Source organism: Hippopotamus amphibius, chromosome 10 (assembly GCF_030028045.1).
Source record: "Hippopotamus amphibius kiboko isolate mHipAmp2 chromosome 10, mHipAmp2.hap2, whole genome shotgun sequence".
In the NCBI taxonomy this organism is placed as follows: domain Eukaryota; kingdom Metazoa; phylum Chordata; class Mammalia; order Artiodactyla; family Hippopotamidae; genus Hippopotamus; species Hippopotamus amphibius.
Window position 1 is genome coordinate 62,529,473 of NC_080195.1, and position 19,773 is coordinate 62,549,245.

The following is a 19,773-nucleotide window of genomic DNA, read 5'->3' on the forward strand; positions in this document are numbered from 1 at the left end:
TTACGTATAGTCACAGTTAGGCACTTTGAACTTGTAGGTAAAACCCTCCTACTTGACACCCACGTAGGCTACATACTGGTACAACGCTGAAGTAACATCCCCCACTAGATGTTCAGATCAGTGATCGCTGGTATGCTGTCTTTGTATTGTACCAATCTGGCTAAGCTGGAGGTACATTTCCTAGAATTCCTTTCTCTGTGTGGTTCTGGATTAAAGTTGGTCACAAGAGAAATACGCACCAGATTTGAAAGGCAGAAGTGAAAGAGCGGCTGGGGTTTTTTAATGCTCATAAGGTCAAGGTACAGCCCCGGGCACAGTGATAGCTGGCAGATATTACTCCAGGCCCAAAAGGTGAGCTAGCTGGGATGGGCCACAGCTCCATGGACCCGCAGCTGTCTCAGCTCTTGTCAGAGTCCTTGCTAGGCAGGTGTGCGGCCCCATGGCAATGCACGCCAGCTTATCTTACAGTCACTCACAGTGTTGACTTTGGAGGCCCTGAGAGACAGCATGGGATCCAGTTTGTTCTTATAAATTCCAGTCCATCCTCACTCCGTGTCTAGCTCTCCTTCCTGACTGCTGGCACAGCTGACCAACAGGGACTTCAGGCCCAGCACCAGATGTGGAGGGGAGAGCCTGGTGTAAGACTTCACCAGTGCCCACAGTTGTACAATGTTGAATCTCTGTAATAAATCCTTATTCTGTCACTCTCAGCAGTCTGCCTCTCTGATCCAACCTGACTCATACAGATTAATTAATGAATACAGACTCATAAGATTAATTCAGGGGTTCAGCAAGTGTTGAAGAACACAGAGTCCTTCTTGTCCGCCATCCTCAACGTGTTGGCTTTGGTCTTTAAATTTATCACCTCATCACCGTGAGTAGACTAGAGCAGCTCTGAGCACTTTCTCCTCACCAAGTGTCCTATGTCCTTTTCTAAAGTTTTTCTTTAAGCATCCTTACTACTTTACAGTTCGTGGTGAACACTGGTCACAACATTGTAGCAAATACCTGAAGTTAAGAAAACTATGTGCAAAGTAGGAGACTGTGAAAGAAGTCCAGCTGATAAAGAAAATTGGACCAGGTGGTATTAATACACAATTGAGGGTTGGTTTTCTACTGTAAACTACAGGTTTAAAAACTTAAGTCACAAAAGTCCTGGTTAGACTTTCTTTCTTGTACGTTGATGATAAAATTAAGGAGAACACATCATCCAGTCAGCTGAGTTGGCCATTCTCTCCTTGCATAAAAATTTATATGAAAAATCTGAATTTTTTAGAAATCTGATGAACAATATGACAACTGTGCCAAAATTGTAAATCAAATTATCTTCATAACTATGCAAACTCTAGTGTTGGAAGGTACAACCCAACCCCAGAGATGTCGATTCTTGAGTTGATAGGGCCCTTTGCACCCTGGGTAGTCTTAGAGATACATTGTTACTCTTTGGGCTCACCATACTAAATCTAGTTGATTAAACTGATATTAACTATTCATATAAAACTAGAGTACAATACTTTAGCAAATCAATTGCATTGTTTTCTAGGCCCTGGTTTTTCACCTTTCCACTAAGGTGACTTCTGCTTCTACCACTCACCCACCATTAGTTGATCAGATTTTGAATTATTCTAGTGATTTATTTCTTCTCAGTTCTTAGTGGAAACCTTACTGTAGCCTCCTGGGCGGCTTTCAGCAGGAATGTAAATGAATGAGATAGTTCTTTACCACGCTGAATTGGAATCCTTGGCATCCAGGCATTTATAATCTTGATGCATGTAGGGGGTCAGTGAATGATTCTTAGGTCTTGAGAAAGAACGTAACTATTCTCTTTCCAGTATCACAAGTCTTTGCAATGGTAGAATTGTCAGGTCATGATAAGCTATTGCTGGAATCACAGTGAAGAGAGGGGAAGTGAGACCACTGGATATTAAGGATGTTTGTGCTGTGTTGTCAACTCCTGTCTTCACTTTCTGTATTGGATGAACATCCGCTAAGAGCCTAGAACCGAGAAAAATGGACTCAAAATGGCTGTTGTTCACGTCAGGATAACAATTTTTATCTTGAGTATGTAATGCTGGTAGTGTTTTGTTATTTGGGAGCGGGGAGCTTTAAGCTACTGTTTGCATCTGTAACCAGAGATCCACGAGATAGTCATACAATAAGTAGTTATGAAATCTGGGTCTTATCAATTTTAATTTTCTCACTAGATGTTCCTGAGATTTTAACAAGTAGAAAAACAAGCTTACCCCACTCTTTGCTGTTATTTATTCTGATTAATGCAACTCATGAGTAATAAAAGGTGTGCAGCAAAAAGGAAGTATACAATCAAGCTATAATTCGTAAGTGAATTATTAGTTCTGAAGGAACCTAGAAGTGGCTGGAAAAGTATAGAAGATCAGCAGTCTGATTCTGGGCAGAAACTGCAGTCTGCTTTTCTCTACTTTGTCTGTATTTTCCTTCCACTTCTATGCAATCTCATGTTTCCAACAGAAGAATAAGTACATTGGTGCATAGTGCCATTGAGATCTTCTTTACAAATAACAGTTGGAGATGAGAAGAGCAAGCACTTATTTAAGCAAGTAGAGCCTGTTTAATTATGGACAGTGGGAAAAGCCTAAGTGTATTTTACCCTGTTCTATTATCCTGCAATCCCTGCTGCCTTTTTTTTTTTTCTGTGTAAAAGTCCTGCATGATGATGTGTGAAACTTCAGTTATCTTTTTTACAGTGCATTCTTATACTATAAATAGTTTGATAAAGGAAATGCCTTACCTTATTTTCTTCTGCACTTCCGTCATTGCTAGATCTCTGATCAGTCGGCAGAGGCCTTTCTACAGGAAAAAACAGAACTTAAAAAAACATCTCTTTGCAAACACCCAAATCATTCCTTATTCCCACCTCAGTATAATTATGTTATTGGAATAATGTTAGTTATTCCCCTCTTCATATCGTTTTTCCAACAAACAGCATTAAAAATGCATTTAATGTAGAAACACCTCATCAGAAAGAGACAGCAGTAAATTCTTATGGCTGATTGGTGCTCCAAAGCAGGAATAAAGGCAATTCAACCAGGCCAGCAGTTCCTGGCTCTTTAAGATTGTTGGCCTGATTCCTACCAACTATAAACCATGGAAAATAGCCAAGGTGGTGATGGATAGGAAAAAGGGGCATAATGTCATTTCTCAAGGAAGGCCTTCCTTCTGGGTCTTGCTAAAATCTAAGATAATTTATACTAAGGGCATTTTAAAACAGAGTAATAGAAAAGGGAACTTAAAAAGAAAACACACGAGCCATAGTCATAGGAAACAACCACCTGGAACCTGGAGGTCTTGTGGCTTTTAGTCTAACAGCTTGAAATATATCTTCAGCCCTCCTAATTACAGAACTGTGGACATTCTTTTTATTTATTTTTCTAAAGTGGCTAATCCCCTAACATGGTGTGTGCTGATATCTCCTGACTGCTCCTCCCGAACCAGAATCCACCCTGCTCTCTGCCACGGGAAGCTGACCTGGATGGGTCCTACCCGCAGGGCTTCTCTTACCCCTGGTTTCCAGCTGAGGTGGAGATCAGACAGAGGGAAGGGCAAAATCAGGTACTTATTCTCCTAGCTCCTTCCTCGTAAGGTCACCTTAGTCTGCCTGGGTCCTCTGAGTGAAGGTCGCCCTTCTTACAACACAGCTGGTTCTGTGACTCTCTCCTTTCAGGGTTTGGGCACCACTGCATCTCCTTATCCCTTCAAGTTCAGGTTTTCTAGGAAGCTCTGGGGGCGTGCACTATCTTCTGTGTTCCCCTTTGTCCGGTTTTGAGTGTGCCAGGTACTTTGCGTCGGAACTTCACTTGTGCGCACTTCCAATATAGAAACTACACCATCATTCTTAAGCAGTATGTAGTGCCCCCTCTCCTATAATTTGAACCCAATCTAATCACAGATATCACTATATTAGGGTTTGCATGTGGGAGACAAACGAGACTACCTGCAACCTCCCATTTTTTCTACTTCTGGCAGCTAAGGGACAGAAGCAACAAGTAGGGGACTGGTCTATTAGTACAAACAATCACAGGGCTACAACTGGTGAAATCCTCACTCACTCTCACCCTTAAAATCCTACCTCCAATAATGGTGTCTGCTATGATCAAATAACCCTAACTTCAGTAGAGGCAACAGGCAAATATCAATCAGAAGAAGGGACACTGGATCTATCGCAACCTCCCAGGACACAGAGTTTTCTCGGAGAGATTATGAAATCAGGGAGAGCTTCTTGGGGCCTAGATCTACCTCTGCCACTGGTTAGCTGGGTCATCTTAGGTGGTGCATATAAGTCTGTTTCACATTCCTACTTAGCATTTGTGTTAACTTTCTGGATTCTAGTTTACTGATCTGTAAAATGTGGAAATAAGTAAATCTAAGTTTTTCATAGATCTAAGATCTAAGGACTTCTTTTAAGAAGTCCTGTGACCATGGAATCTTAATGTAACATGTTAAATTACTACGAGTAATTAAAGTACTATAAGTAACAGGTTTCTAGCAGAAAATGTAGAAAAAGTTTTAAAAAAACTTATCAAGGATTAAAATAAAATGGCCCATCAAGGACAATGCTGTTCTGAGCAGTAGCAACTATAGACAAAGCTCAAAGAAGGAGAAAACGGAGCCCAGGGACTTAAGGAAGTCCAGACATAACAGAAGTACCTGGGCAGGTGTGTGGTGGAGAGGGGGCACCTCTCTACAAAGGCAACCATTTTTTTTAATGTTTTGGTTTATTTCTTTGCAGCTAATTTTCAAGGCAAGATAATACAGATCATTCTGTGTATTATTTTACTGCCAGATCTAAAGTTTCTCTTTAGTAAAAAAATAAATAACACATGACTCTCAATTCATTTAATCAATCCCCTGTTATTTATTAAAATATTCAAAAGAAAAACTGGCAATAATGGCAGTGTGATGCAATGGATGTGCTTGTATATAGCTTAACGTGTCTCTAACCATTTAACTCAGGATAATTTCCTAGAAATAAATAGTTAGGTGGAAATGTGGGCACCTTTTAAAGAATTTTTTAAAAAGTTTAAAAACAACTATGAAAAAAATTTATATCTATTTACATGCCAAGCAGCACTGTAGGTGTGCAGCTGCCCATTATCTTTGATACATGTCTACCTGAACACCCAGGCACAAGACCAAATCCTCCATGAGATATTACCTGTTCTGATGCATCTTCTTAATTTACCAGCTCGAATTGCCACTGAAAGCAACAAAATTGCCACCACAACTATCACCAAAGTTGGAACAATTATTGTGACAACTGTTTCTTGACTTGCTTCTAAATAAAACAAACAAAATGTCTATAAGCTGGAAGAAAAGTTACCAGAAAATAAAAGAAAATGTAAAGATGTGTGCGTAGAGTATGTTTACTAATTTTAAAACTAGCTATTTCTACACTCTGGATGGGAGGCAGATTTCATATTAGTGAAAAGACTTTTCCTAATGGAAAGACCCATTAAAGATATGAACAGCAAGCCCTGTCTGGACCAGAGTTTTTTGAGCATAAATAATACCTCCCAGTCTCAGTGTGTCTGTTATGGGAAACCTGCCAAAGCTGTGATATTAACCAGTTTGGGACATAGTGGGGATGAGAGTCAGAAGACAAAAAGTCTGAAAACTTGAGAGGCAACGAGTCTTCTGTGCATTTTAAATCTTTATTGTTTTATATTGTAATAAGAGAATTAACACACTTTTACAAAGGAATAATTACGACTACAAACTAGCCTCAGCCTAGCGTTTTCCTTGGGGGATGAAGGGAGGGTGCAGCATACCCTTGGCTTGGAGAAGGCAGGATCCTAGAGGAATAGAGACAAGAAGTGCAGATGTGATGAGAAGAATTGAGTAGAAGCCATGATCTTGAGTAAAAGGTGACAGGTGACCACCAGGATAACCGACAGTGCTTGAAGCTCCTCGGGAATAACTGGAGGAGCCTGAATTCTTTCCAGCATCTTGGTTGGAACTAGAATTGTTATAATTAGTATTAAAGGAATAGGGGAACCCAGAAGGTAGAAACTTGAAGACCTTGAGTGACCAAAGTCAGAACCTGCTAATCTTGTAACCCATGTTCTACCAAAGAGTAAGAAGCAAGCATTAGAGCACAGAGGTCAAATTCGGGGGCAGGGAGGGGGATTTTTAAATGAATAGCTCTATGTAACAAATGTCAAATTTTATGAATATACTTAATGTTTTACAACATTAATCTCTCCACATATCTGTTATCCTGAAATTCTACACCCATGTAGAGAAGGAGTAATTAAGTAGAAATGTTGACGTTCTAAAGTGTTTTCATATGCATATTTTTCCTCCTGAAGAAAATTCTGCAATGTATAGCTTCTTACTTTATCCATGACCCTCAGTTCCCCCATCTGTAAAGGGATTTGTCTAAGGACACATACTGATTCAGCAGCAAAATTTAGCGAGAATTATTTAATTTTGTTCAATTTGGTGCAACTTTTCTAGAAAAGATCCAGACTCTAGGAATCATAAACCCCACCATCTGGGCCTCCTCTTCAAATACTGTAGTATATCCTGGGCAAAGCAGCAAGTAGAAAATTGCAATTCAGTACAGAACACCAAGTTTCCTTGGAAGAGTGATGTCTAGGGTACCAGGACTGTTTGTCCTGTTCCCTGCCCTAATGGGATAGTTCCTGCTACAGACCTCCTCCTCGAGGAGAAGTATGGGCAAACTCTCTTCTAGTCTCAACTGACCAGTGTTTTACTTGAGAATGAGAGGTTCTGAAAGCTTTTCTTTGACAGAGATGGGATGGTCCTGATGCTTCACTTTCTGTAAACTGAAAATTAGACCTCTAGTTAGAAAGATGGGCCAGATATGGTTTTCAAATGGTTTCTTCCTGGTTATTTTTCTAAACTCCAAAATGAATCCAACATTTAAAAAAAATAAAATTAAAGCTTATGTGTATTTTACATAAAACTGACAGTCCTATTTCGGGGAAAAACAGGAGCTTCAACTGCATCTCAGTTTTCAGTACCCTCGAAGTAGCAGCTCTACAAAGGGAGTGTTATCACTCAGGGTCTTGAAGCATCTATTTGAAGTTGTCCTTGACCCAAGGACAACTCTCTATTCTTATCTCCAAAACTCACTACATAGAATCTCCAAACTTCCAAATCTGTTATTTCTCCTAATTTTCATAACTAGAATGATAAAAATATGTCTAAAAACATACATTCCACTGACTTATATTTTAATAAAGAATAGAAAGAGAACTGCCATGGTTTTCCATGATGTTAAGTTGATCACTTAACGATAAGGGTGATCAGACCACCTAGGAAGTCATCTTCATGAGTACACATTCCAAGACTCCACGGATACTGGACTAGAAATATTTTAAATAGTTTCGGCAGTTGGCTACCAATAGAGGTAAAAAATGAGCTGAATCAGGCATACACTTAACGTTTTAAATGTCCTTTGATAACTGTTTTCATCAGGTTCACAGGCTGTGCTTTCCCAGCATCCAGCAGAGTCCAAATTCTAACTTCCTACTGTGCCTACACAGCCTCAACTCTCCCAAACCCAAACCCTAAGGCACATATTAGGCATAGAGGTAAGCAGCAAGTGAAGATGCTCGGCCCACAGAGTAACAACACATAGGTTTCTTCTTCATTTCTGAAGCCCTGAAACCCTAAAAAGGACATCTTCTGGGAGAGTAGTTTCTTTCTTTCTTTCTTTTTTTTTTCAACACAAGACTTGCCTGCGGTTAAAGGAAGGAGATTGTCTTTACTGCAAGTATTCCTGTAGACAGTATTTTCTGAAATTATATTCAAAGGTATTCTTGAAATGGCAACCTAATTTTCCTATTTGATGTTCACAATCTCTAATACTGTACCCAAAACCCATTATCCAACCCTACTTGTAACTTACCTACATGCAGTGTTTGGATGGTGAGTAACGTATATTTGCTTGAAGAAATATTGCACAAGTACTCCCCGCTGTCTGAAAGACGAAGATCCTTCAAAGTCAAAGAGAAATCATGCAGGTTTATTAGTTCTTCGTTCCATGAAAGTCGGGATTTGTTGATAATTGTTTCCTGTGAGGAGCTCAGAAAATAAGCCAGGACGAAAGAATTCCCACTTTCCACTCTGGACCAGGTGACTGTGAAGTCTTGATTTAGTAGGAAAGAACTATTTTCACATTTACATGAGAGTGAAACATCTTCACTTTGCATTTTATGAAGACCGTCTAACAATAGAATAGAAAAGTAAAGATCAATGAAAACAAAATTTTCAAGTGAATTTTCTAAATTATACTTAGAAGTATCTTTGAAAATACCTTTTGGAAAGCAATGAGATATTTGTGCTGTGGAGTTTATTAAAAGCTTTCCTACCACTGTTTTAAAGTCTCCCACCAAGGTTATGTTTAGGCTTCAAGGAGGCCTAAGCCTGGACCAGCTAGGGAGGTGACACACCTGGTTCTTAATTCCTACAACCTGACAGTGATCACTCAAGAATGTTGCTATGGTTATCAGCCTTTTAAACTCAGTGATATTCTTCTGTAGACCCCTTGAATGCTGGAGTTACCCAGAGCTGCCTTCTTGTCACTATCTATTCCCTAGTAGTCTCTGCTACTTTCATGGTCTCAACCATTTCTTAATCTCTCTTTCGGGACAAAGTCTTTTTTCTTGCACATAAGAAGTGTATTTCTAACTGTGCGCAGGTAATTCCCCAGAGGACTGAGCTCTTAGAACAGGGGCTCTGCTGGGTATTCTTGGTTTGCCCCTCCATCTTGTCCTCCCTGTTTTGCAGTTCTGTCAGCTGACCTCTATGGACTGCCATGAGTTGTTCTCCCTGGTTCTAGACTTACCTACTTTGCAGTCCACCTGGGAGAGAGTGACGCTAAAGCAAGCCATCTAAAATGCAAGTTCCAGTCTCTCCGATGCTTCATATCCTTCTTTGGCTCCACACTACCTCCAGGGCCAGCTCAAGCTCCTTAGCAAGGTGAAGGCATTTGGTCTGGTTTTTGCCTTACTCTCTAAGCTTATCTCTTGATACTTTAGTTTCACCTTCAACCACTTATACTTCTACAAATCCAGGCAATATTTAGTCCTCTGTGCTTTTGCATATAGTATGTTTTTCATCTGGAATGTCTATGTTCTTCTGGAATTTCCTACTACTCTTTTAAAATTCTGCCCTCATGCAACTTCCTTAAGCATATATTCTGTAACAACCTAATCCATACCCAGCCACAGTGGAACAGAATTAATCACTCCCTTTGTATGCTACTTTCCTAGTTTAGTTTTATTTTTACATGTTTGTACTAGATGCTGTGGATCCAGAAGTGAGTAAGAATCCACAGCATCTAGTATACATCTAGTTCTTAAGTTCACAGTCTGAGAACAAAGCTTGGCACATAATAGATCCTCGACAAGACAAAATAGAGTTGAGCCTAAGGAACTGTTAGAACTTCAGGATACTCAATTCTGAATAAACATAAGAAATTATGATTTTTCCATAGAAAATATTTGCGATTTAATATTTTCAACCCTTTCCCAATGTTTCCATTGCTGCATGGCTGATGAACAGTGAACACTGGCTGCCCACACTATTGACATCCTATAAAGATAGTGAATAATTCATAATTTTAGTGTCTTCTTGGTGAATATTTTGAGAATTTGAAACTCAGGGGTGGAGGCAGGACAAAAATGGCAGAGTAGGAAGACTGCAAGCTCACTTCTTCCCACAGACACACCAAAACTACAACTACACATAGAACAACTCTCTCTGAGAACGACCTGAAGACCAGCAGAATGGCTCATCTATAAGTAAGGATATAAAGAAAAAAATACACCAAGGTGGATAGGAGGAGAAGAGAAGTGATCTAGTCACAACCCACACTCATGAGGGAGACCCTGCACTGCTCCAGCCCCACCCCTGTCAAAGTGGTAGCCCTCACATGCCACCAAGAAAAGCCCTGGCCTGTGCCAGGCTCTAGCTCTAGCTCCCTGGCTCCAGCTTGCCCTTACCCTCAGCATACCCCAGAAGAAGCCCTGACTTGTGATGGGCTCAGCTCTAGCCCCCTCCCCTCACCAAGGCAGCAGCCCCCAACACACTTAAGGAGAAGCCCCAGTTCATGCTAGGCTCCAACTCTAGCCCACCCCACCCCTCAGCTCCAGGCCACACCAGTGATGGCCCTGGTGTGCTGCAGAAAAAGTCCCTCTCCATGCTTGCTTCATATCCAGCTCTCCCACCAAAGCCACTGGGCACACAAAGACTGCATAGGGACATTCTCATACAAGGACATACCTTCAAGACTGAGACAGGTAATTGTCTTGTCTAATTTTGTAAATACAGAGTTGAACAAATTGAGAAGACAGAGGAATATGTTTCAAATGAAAGAACAACCCTAATGAAATGGAGATAAGTAGTTTACCTGATAAAGCATTCAAAGCAGTGGTCATTAAAATGCTCACCAAATCAAGAAAAGAACAGAGGAACACAGTGAGAACTTCAACAAAGAATTAGAAAATATAACAAAGAACCAATAAAAGCTGAAGAATACAATAACTGAAATGAAAACTAGAGGGAATTGAGTAGATTAGGTAATACAGATGTATAAGTGACCTGGAAGACAGAATAGTGGAAATCATCCAATCAGGAAAAAGCAAAAAGAAAAAATACATTTTAAAATGAGGATAGTTTAAAGGGACCTCTGGAACAATATCAAGTATACTAATATTCACATTATAGGGGCCCCAAAAGAAGAAGAGAGAAAGAAAGGGGAAGATAACATATTTGATGAAATAATGGCTGAAAAACTCCCTAATCTGAAGAAGAAAACTGATATTCAGGTCCAGGAATCTCAAAGAGTCCCAAACAAGATGAACCCAAAGAGATCCACACCAACATATCATAATTAAAATGGCAAAAGTTAAAGATAAAAAGATTTTCAAGGCAGCAAGAGAAAAACAGAGTCACATACAAGGACACCCCTATGAGACAATCAGCTAATTTTTCAGCAGAAATTTTTCAGGCTAGAAGGGAGTGGTATGATATATTTAAAATGCTGAAAGGGAAAAAAACCTACAACCTAGGTTACTTTACCCAGGAAGTTTATCATTCAGAATTGAAGAAGAAAGTTTCCCAGACAAGCAAATGGTCTTAAATGACACATTAGACTAGATGGACTTAATAGAAGCATTCCATTCAAAAAAAAAAAAAAAAAAACAGAATATACATTCTTTTCAACTGCATATGTAACATTCTCCAGGATAGATCACATGCTAAGCTACAAAAGATGTCTCAATAAATTTAAGAAGATTGAAATCATATCAAGTATCTTTTCTGAATTCAATGGTATAAAGCTAGAAATCATTACAAAAAGAAAACTGGAAAGAACACAAACATGGAGACTAAAACAATATGCTACTAAAAAACCACTGTCAATGAAGAAATCAAAGAGGAAATAAAATACCTTGAGACAAATGAAAATAGAAACAATGTTCCAAAATCTATGGGACAAAATATAAGCAGTTCTAAGAGGGAAGTTTATTATGATACTGGCCCATCTCAAGAAACAAGAAAAATCTCAAATAACATAACTTTCTACCTACAGGATATAGAAAACGAAGAACAAATAAAGCTTAAAGCTAGTGTAGAAATGAAATAATAAAGGTCAGAGTGAAAATAAAGGAAATAGAGACCAAAAAAAAAAAAAAAAAGAGAGAGAGAAATGATCAATGAAACTAAGAGCTGTCTCTTTGAAAAGATAAACAAAACCGAAAAACCTTTAGCCAGACTCATCAAGAAAGAGAAGTACCAAATAAAGTCAAAAATGAAAAAGGAGAAGTTACAATCAATACCACAGAAATACAATCATAAGAGAATACTACAAAGAGTTATACACCCAAAAAAAAAGGACAACATGGAAGAAATGGATAAACTCCTAGAAACTTACAATCTTCCAGGAATAATCCAGGAAGATATAAAAAAATCTCAACTGACTGAGTTCTAGTAATGTAACTGAATCAGTACTAAAAAAAATCCCAACAAACAAAAGTCCAGGACAAGATGGCTTGCTTCACAGGAAAATTCTACCAGAGTTAATACCTATCCTTCTCAAACTATTCCAAAAAATTGAAGAGGAGAGAACACTTCCAAAAACATTCTACAAGGCCAACGTTACCCTGATACCAAACCAAAGACACTATAAAAAATTTAATGGTCAGTATCCCCAAGAACATAGATTCAAAAATCCTCAACAAAATATTAGTAAGACAAATTAATTCAACAACACATTAAAAGGGTCATATGTTATGATCAAGTACAATTTTCCCCAGAGAGCCAAGAATGGTTTAATATCCATAAATCAATCAACCTGGGACTTCCTAGGTGGCACAGTGGTAAAGAATCCACCTGCCAATGCAGGGGACATGGGTTCGAGCCCTGCTCTGGGAAGATTCCACATGCCACAGAGCAACTAAGCCCATGCACCACAACTATTGAGCCTGTGCTCTAGAGCCTGTGAGCCACAACTATTGAGCCCATGTGCCACAACTATTGAAGCCCACGTGCCTAGGGCCCATGCTCCACAACAAGAGAAGCCACTACAATGAGGAGCCCATGCACCACAATGAAGAGTAGCCCTGCTCGCAGCAACTAGAGAAAGCCCGTGTGCAGCAATGAAGACCCAATGCAGCCAATAAATAAATAAAATAATTAATTTAAAAAATCAATCTGATATACCACATTAATAAAGCAAAGGATAAAAATCACATGATCATCTCAAAAGATGCAGAAAAAAGCATTTGACAAAATTCAACATTGATTTTTGATAAAAACTCTCAACAAAGTTGGTTTGGAGATAATGTACATTCACATAAAAAGGCCATATATAACAAACCCACAGGTAACATCATACTCAAGGGTGAAAAGCTGAAAGCTTTTCCTATAAGATCTGGAATAAGACAAGGATGCTGACTCTTGCCACTTCTATTTAACATAATATTGGAAATCCTAGCTATAGCAATCAGAGAAGAAAGAAAAATAAAAGACAACCCAAATTAGAAGAGAAGAATTAAAATTGTCACTATTTGCAGATGACATGATACTACGTATAGAAAACCATAAAATCTCCACCGAAAAAACTACTAGAACTAATAAACAAATTCAGTAAATTTGCAGGATACAGAGTTAATGTACAAAAAATCGGTTGTGTTTCTGTATATTAATAACAAACTATCAGGAAGAGAAATTAAGAAAATAATCCTAGTTATAATTAAATTTAAAAAGGAATAAAATATGTAGGAGTAAATATAACCAAGGACGTGAAAGACCTGTACTCTGAAAACTGTAAGACACTGATGAAAGAAATTGAAAACAATACTAATAAATGGAAAGATATTCTGTATCCGTGGATTGGAAAAATTAACATTCTTAAGTGCCCATACTACCCAAAGCAACCTACAGATCCAATGCAACCTCTATCAAAATACCCGTAGCATTTTCATAGAACTAGAACAAATAATTCTAAAATTTGTATGGAAACACAAAAGACCCCAAATAGCGAAAAAAATCTTGAGAAAGAACAAAGCTAGAGTTATTATTCTCCCTGACTTCAAACTACACTACAAAGCTATAGTAATTAAAACAGTATGGTACTGGCACAAAGAGCAAACATAGATCAATGGAACAGAATAGAGCACCGAGAACAAACCCATGCACTTATAGTCACTTAATCGACAATAAAGGAGGCAAGAATATACAGTAGAGAAGAGACAGTCTCTTTAATAAGTGGTGGTGGAAAAACTGGACAGCTACATGTAAAAGAATAAAACTAGAATATTTTCTCATACCATTTACAAAAATAAACTCACAACAGATTAAAGACTTAAACATAAAGACTTAAAATCATAAAATTCCTGGAAGAAAACATAGGCAGTATGCTCTTTGACATCAGTCTTAACAATATTTTTTTGATCTGTCTCCTCAGGCAAGGGAAACAAAAGCAAAAATAAACAAAGGAGACCCAATCAAATTTAAAAACGTTTACACAGGGAAGGAACCCATCAATAAAACTAAAAGGTGACCTACTGAAAGGTAGAAGATATCTGCAAATGATATACCTGGTAAGGGTTTACTATTCAAAATATATAAAGAACTCATCCAACTCAATATGAAAAAATAACCAAATGATTTGATTTTTAAAAACGAGTAGAGGCCTAAACAGACATTTTCCAAAGCAAGACATACAGACGGCCAACAGGCACATGAAAAGATGTTCAACATCACTAATCATCAGGGAAATGCAAATGAATGCAACTACAATGAGATATCACCTCACACCTGTCAGAATCACTGCTATCAAAAAGACAACAAATAACAATTGTTGGTAAGGATATGGAGAAAAGGGAACCCTTTTGCATTATTAGCGGGAATTTAAATTGGTGTAGCCACTGTGGAAAACATGATGGAGATTCCTCAAAAAATTAAAAATAGTACTACCATATGATCCAGCAATCTGACTCCTGGGTTTTTAGCTGAAGAAAACACACACACTAATTCAAAAAGATATATGCACCTCAATGTTCATAGCTCACAGCACCATTATTTACAATAGCCAAGATATGTAGGCAACCATGTGCCCATTGACAGCTGAATAGATAAGGAAAATGTAACACACTCACACATACACACACGCACAAATGGAATATTACTCAGCCATAAATAATGAAATCTTTCTATTTATGACAACATGGATGCACTTGGAGGTATTGTGATTAGTGAAATAAGTAGACAAAGACAAATGCCGTATGTTTTCACTTATATGTGTAATCTAAAAAACAAACAAAAACAAACAGAAACAGAAACAGACTCACAGATACAGAGAACAAACTAGTGGTTACCAGAAGGGAGAGGGATGGGAAGAGAAGTGAAATAGGTAAAGAAGATTAAGATATACAAACTACAGTTATAAAATAAATAAGTCACAGAGATGTAATGTCCAGCGCAAGGAATACAGTCAATATTTTATAATAACTTTGTATGGTGTGTAATCTATAAAAATACCTAATCACTACGTTTTACACTTGAAACTAATATAATATTGTAAGTCAACTATACTCCAATAAATTTAAAAATTAAAAAAGAAACTCACGGGAAGAGAAGGCCAAAAAGGATAGTTAACCTCCACTTTCCCCATATAATAGAGATTTACAGAAAAAAATCACTTTGCTTCTAGTGAAATATAAAACAATAATTTTCCTCAGAATTAGATAAATGGTGTCAAATTATTTTTTCTTCTCCTTAAACTCTTCTTAAACATTAGGTTATAGATAGAGAGATTGGTCAGAGCTTGGGTTTGTTCAAATAAATGAGAGGAAGGAGTAAAAGTGCTGATAAATATTAATGGGCTAATACTACTTAAGGAGACTAAACGTAAAGAGACTAAACAGAAACAATGCTAATTTTCATTGGTTGAAAAACTGGCAAGAATCAGAGGTTGTGACCTGCTAGTAGACAAGTATCCTTTCCTTCTCCTCTGATCTTCTAAAGTGCAATGCAGGTAGAAAATTCTGTGTAGAAAAACCCTATAGAAATACAGTAATATTCATGGATATATTTGCTGCTTTCCATTTCACAAATGTTTTCCTCCAACTCATAAACACCTTGCAAGGTAAGAATTACTTCCATTTTACAATCAGGAATCAATGCTCAGAAGTAAAAAAAAAAAATTAGACCTGGGACTCCAGGCTCTGTCTTCTAACTACTGCAAATGCAATTCCTTCCTTTTGTGTTCCTTTCTTTACCTGTAAATCCATCCCCATTCCCTCCCAACCTCTGACAGCACGTGTACACAGAAAGCCTTGCAGAGCCTACCTTTCATTGTCCATCTCCCTGTCCATGTTTGCTTCAGCAGTGTATTTTCAATAGCACATTGATAAGATGAATTTAAATCTGTAATATTTACTCTCCTGTTAATAGAAAAAGGACCCAAAGATCCAACTTCTTCCAACTTGTTTTCAGAGACAGTTGTATTATCCACTTTCCATGTGATAATTGGATAAGGATAAACACTTAGCACATTGCATATTAAGAAGCCGCCCGTGGTGTCCTTTTCATACTTCATCATAGGTGCAACAAAAGCTATGGGGGAGAAAGAAGGGCATGTGAGGAATTGTCATTAGCTTCTTTTTAGGCCATCTGTGCAGAACATGTTATTTTAATACCCATGAAATGAAAAGCTAAGCTTTGTGAGCAAAACTTGGAAGTTTCTGAAAGGAAAAACAGCAAAAACTGTAGAACCTTAAGATATAGTCTGGTGATCTACAAGGGAAAAAGAGCATGCAGGGATGCACAGCAACCAGCAAGCTCAGTTCTCTAGAAAGAATTCTAGAAAAAAAATCTAACGGCCTCACTGAGCAGTCAAAATGTGGCTGTCGAAGCTGACAAACTAGAGCTCATGCAGCAGTCTGTACTCTTCAGGTACTGACTCAGAGCCTTTTGATTCTTTGTTTATCCATAATTCTTAGATCTCGGAGTCAAAGTCTGACGCAGATAAATGGAACAGAGGGAGAAAGAACAAGAGCTAGATAAAACAATCCATCAGAAAGTGGGCCTCCAAACAAATAAATGATTAAATACATAAAGTTAATACAGACAGGAGGAAAGCACATAATATTAAAATCAACTTCATTTAGAAAACAGAAAAATGTAATTTAAATCAATAGTTCAATATTTTTAAGCTATCATATTGGCAGAATTTCTTAAGATGGGTAATATTAGGTGCTGATAAGACTTAAGGGGAAAATGTACACTCTTATGCTGCTGGTGTAAGTGACATATTAAAATTTTACTTCTGATACTTTCGTTTCAGATCATTTCCCAGTATTAAATATAAGGATGTTCATCACAACATTTTTTGTAATGTAAAACTAGAAATACCTGAATACCTATTAATGGAGGAATGGGTGCATCAATTATAGTATGTCTATACTGTGAGATACTATACATTAAAAATAATGAAGTAGGGCTTCCTAGGTGGTGCGGTGGTTAAGAATCCGCCTGCCAATGCAAGGGACACAGGTTCGAGCCCTGGGCTGGGAAGATCCCACATGCTACAGAGCAACTAAGCCCATGTGCCACAATTATTGAGCCTGCACTCTAGAGACCGTGAGCCACAATTACTGAACCCACGTGCCACAACTACTGAAGCCTGCACGCCTAGAGCCTGTGCTCTGCAACAAGAGAACCTGCCACAATGAGAAGCCCACGCACCACAACAAAGAGTAGCCCCCATTCACCGCAACTAGAGAAAGCCTGTGCGCAACAACAAAGACCTAACACACACAATAAATAAATAAATTTATAAATTAAAAAAATAATGAGGTAATTTGTACATATTGTCTTGGAAGGAAGCCCATAGCATATTAATTAACAGGAAGGCATTACAGAAAACATGGAATGGTATCACTGTCATGTTTTACAAAAATCTTACATGTACACTTACCTGCCACTTTTAGTACCACTTTGTTTGTGATTTTTCCAGGTAATGTTCCCACATAGCATATATAAATTCCTTCATCCTGAAGGCTTAACCTTTTGAAACATAGGGAGGCATTCCCATTGTGAATTTCACCACGGAAGAGGGATGTCCTGTTTACATATCTGCGATCTTGCTTTTCCAACTGGTCACTGTCTTTGTAGTATGAGTAAACGTAGTTATCTTGATTCTTCCAGTGAATTACAACATCAGGCCCACTCTCAAATAAGCAAGGGAGAACTATATCTTCATCAAGTCTTCCAATGACTATTTGCTCACTCATACTAACATGACTGAAGGAAGCTACAAAGAATGTATCTAAAAACAAGAGCAGTTATGAAGAGAATTAGTGATGGGTGCTTATCAAGGGTTATATCAGGACTACCTAGAAGAACTATCCTAGGTCAGCAGCCTGATCATTAACAGACCACATCATCCATCAAGAACCCTTGCTAGTCTAATTACTAGAAAGAAGCCATGAAGCTCTCTGTTTGTCTGCAATTTTAATCGAGTATCTATTGGATGCAATGTAACTATGAGAATTGACAACAGCATAGAGCATAGAAACTCTGCTTCATGCTTGATCAATAGTCTCATCTCTCCTCTGATTCTGGCCTGCTACTGTTGCTAGAAATTATGTATATTATATAAATTAAAGATTCCTGTTGATTTTTATTTCCTGAACACATTCATTTTTAACACCTACTATAACAATAACAAATTAGTTTATCCAGCTAGCTGGAGCCAGCAGGCCCTAAAAGAATAGAATAAACTTAGCTTGCTTGGATTAGGAAATATTTGGAGCATGTAGAAGACAACGCTGCATTCAGGGATCTGTTGGGAATACGTAGACATTAGTTTCAAGCAAGGGTGCACGTAGGAGGAGGAGTCCCAAAGGGGAAATGAAGTAACTCATTTATTTTGACTTTAAGACAACTCTCAGGATATACTATGAGTCAACCAAAATATAGTTAAGGAATATTATTCTGGATATAAATGTAGAGGTCCAATAATCATAATATATATGTTTATATGTGTGTGTGTATATATATAAATATATATATACACACACACACATATATTTACTGTCAACTTCAGAAGGTAATTTTAAAGCAAAGGGATTCATCACAATTAGGTTTTTGCAAAGAAAATATAATTACCCATTTCATAATCACTGAAGGCAGTATCCAGCTTTTTTGACCAATTCATAAAAGTTTTTAAGTAGATTATGTGCCCTATCTATGAATTCTGTGATATTCACGCTGGAAAGGACCTTATCTTATGGACGATGGAGTAAACTCCTTTCACCTTGGCTGTAGCCAACCGAGATGGGAGAATTGGGTGTTCATGCGGCCCTGTCACAAATCTTTTTCCTCTGTTTCCTCCTCTGAGGTTCTTTCCACTCTGCCATGTTCCACTTTGCCTTTGAGAAATTTAATCTATCTCTGTACAAAGGGCTAGAAGAATGTGGTATTAAGCTGAGAGAAAGACGTGGAAAGATGGAAAAGGAGTGGTTTTGTCAACCTCCCTAATTGCTCTACTAAATGCCTCTAATATTTCTTTGGATAATTAAAAATGCCTGTCACAGGACCTAGCAAAGCTGATAATGCCTTTTGTCAAGTGTCAAGTAAATACCAAGCTTACATTGAAAAAAAAAAATCAACCAGTCAATCAAACTTGCCTTTCCAGTGATTTTATATCTGGTAGCAGATAACAGATTAGAAACAGCCTTAGCCAGAGTAGACAGAAGAAAACACGATTTTTAATCTTCAGGTAGACTTCCAGTCTGTCTCGTATTTCTAATTAATTGATCTTTTAGAAAAGTTGACAATGCTACAGCTACAGAGGAAATAGCCCCCTTGCATTGTGGCTCACGTTTCTATCTAATGATACAAATAACTAACACCTGGGTGTATTATAAAGGCACTTACCTTGAGATCCACATAGAGATGGTATAAGAATGAAGAAAGACAGTGCTGCCTGTGCCTTCATGTCTTGCGTAGGTCATATTAGTTATACTATCAAAGAGAAGCAAAATGTGCAAGTTACAGATTTTAAGTACAAACAGGAATTAGAAAAGAAAGAATTAAAGTGTATGCCTATAAGAGATTTGTTAAATTAACTATGGTACATTCACACAAATAATTCTCCTGCAACCTTGAAAGATGGTTCAGTGGCATAGAAAGAAGCTCTTAATGTTGTAGGAGAAAAATCAGATTACAATGCAACTTTTGAGTAGCAGAGTCCCT

The 19,773-nt window shown here is 37.9% G+C and overlaps 1 protein-coding gene across 2 annotated transcripts; it reads right to left on the bottom strand.

The window, feature by feature from the left end:
- Window positions 1-1,385: 1,385 nt before the first annotated feature.
- HHLA2 (HHLA2 member of B7 family) lies at window positions 1,386-19,516 on the bottom strand. Of its 2 annotated transcripts, XM_057697411.1 has the most exons (7): window positions 19,456-19,516; window positions 17,492-17,842; window positions 15,862-16,128; window positions 7,913-8,230; window positions 5,192-5,311; window positions 2,768-2,826; window positions 1,386-1,995 (listed from the first exon to the last, which is right to left on the bottom strand). In XM_057697411.1, exons 1-7 carry the CDS (start codon window positions 19,514-19,516, stop codon window positions 1,948-1,950), a joined length of 1,224 nt encoding a protein of 407 aa, XP_057553394.1. In that variant the 3' UTR covers window positions 1,386-1,947. The 2 variants fall into 2 exon arrangements, with proteins under 2 accessions (XP_057553394.1, XP_057553393.1); XM_057697410.1 differs by lacking the exon at window positions 1,386-1,995 and having other exon boundaries at window positions 2,704-2,826; window positions 5,192-5,333; window positions 7,917-8,230.
- Between the last annotated feature and the right edge of the window lie 257 nt (window positions 19,517-19,773).

Excerpts from the sequence above, each read along its gene's own strand:
- HHLA2 (XM_057697410.1), bottom strand. The coding sequence starts at position 19,516 with ATGAAGGCACAGGCAGCACTGTCTTTCTTCATTCTTATACCATCTCTA. Across the intron at positions 17,843-19,455 it reads ATCTCTATGTGGATCTCAAG|ATACATTCTTTGTAGCTTCC; the intron begins GTAAGTGCCTTT and ends TCTTGTTTTTAG. Across the intron at positions 16,129-17,491 it reads AGTGGTACTAAAAGTGGCAG|CTTTTGTTGCACCTATGATG; the intron begins GTAAGTGTACAT and ends TCTCCCCCATAG.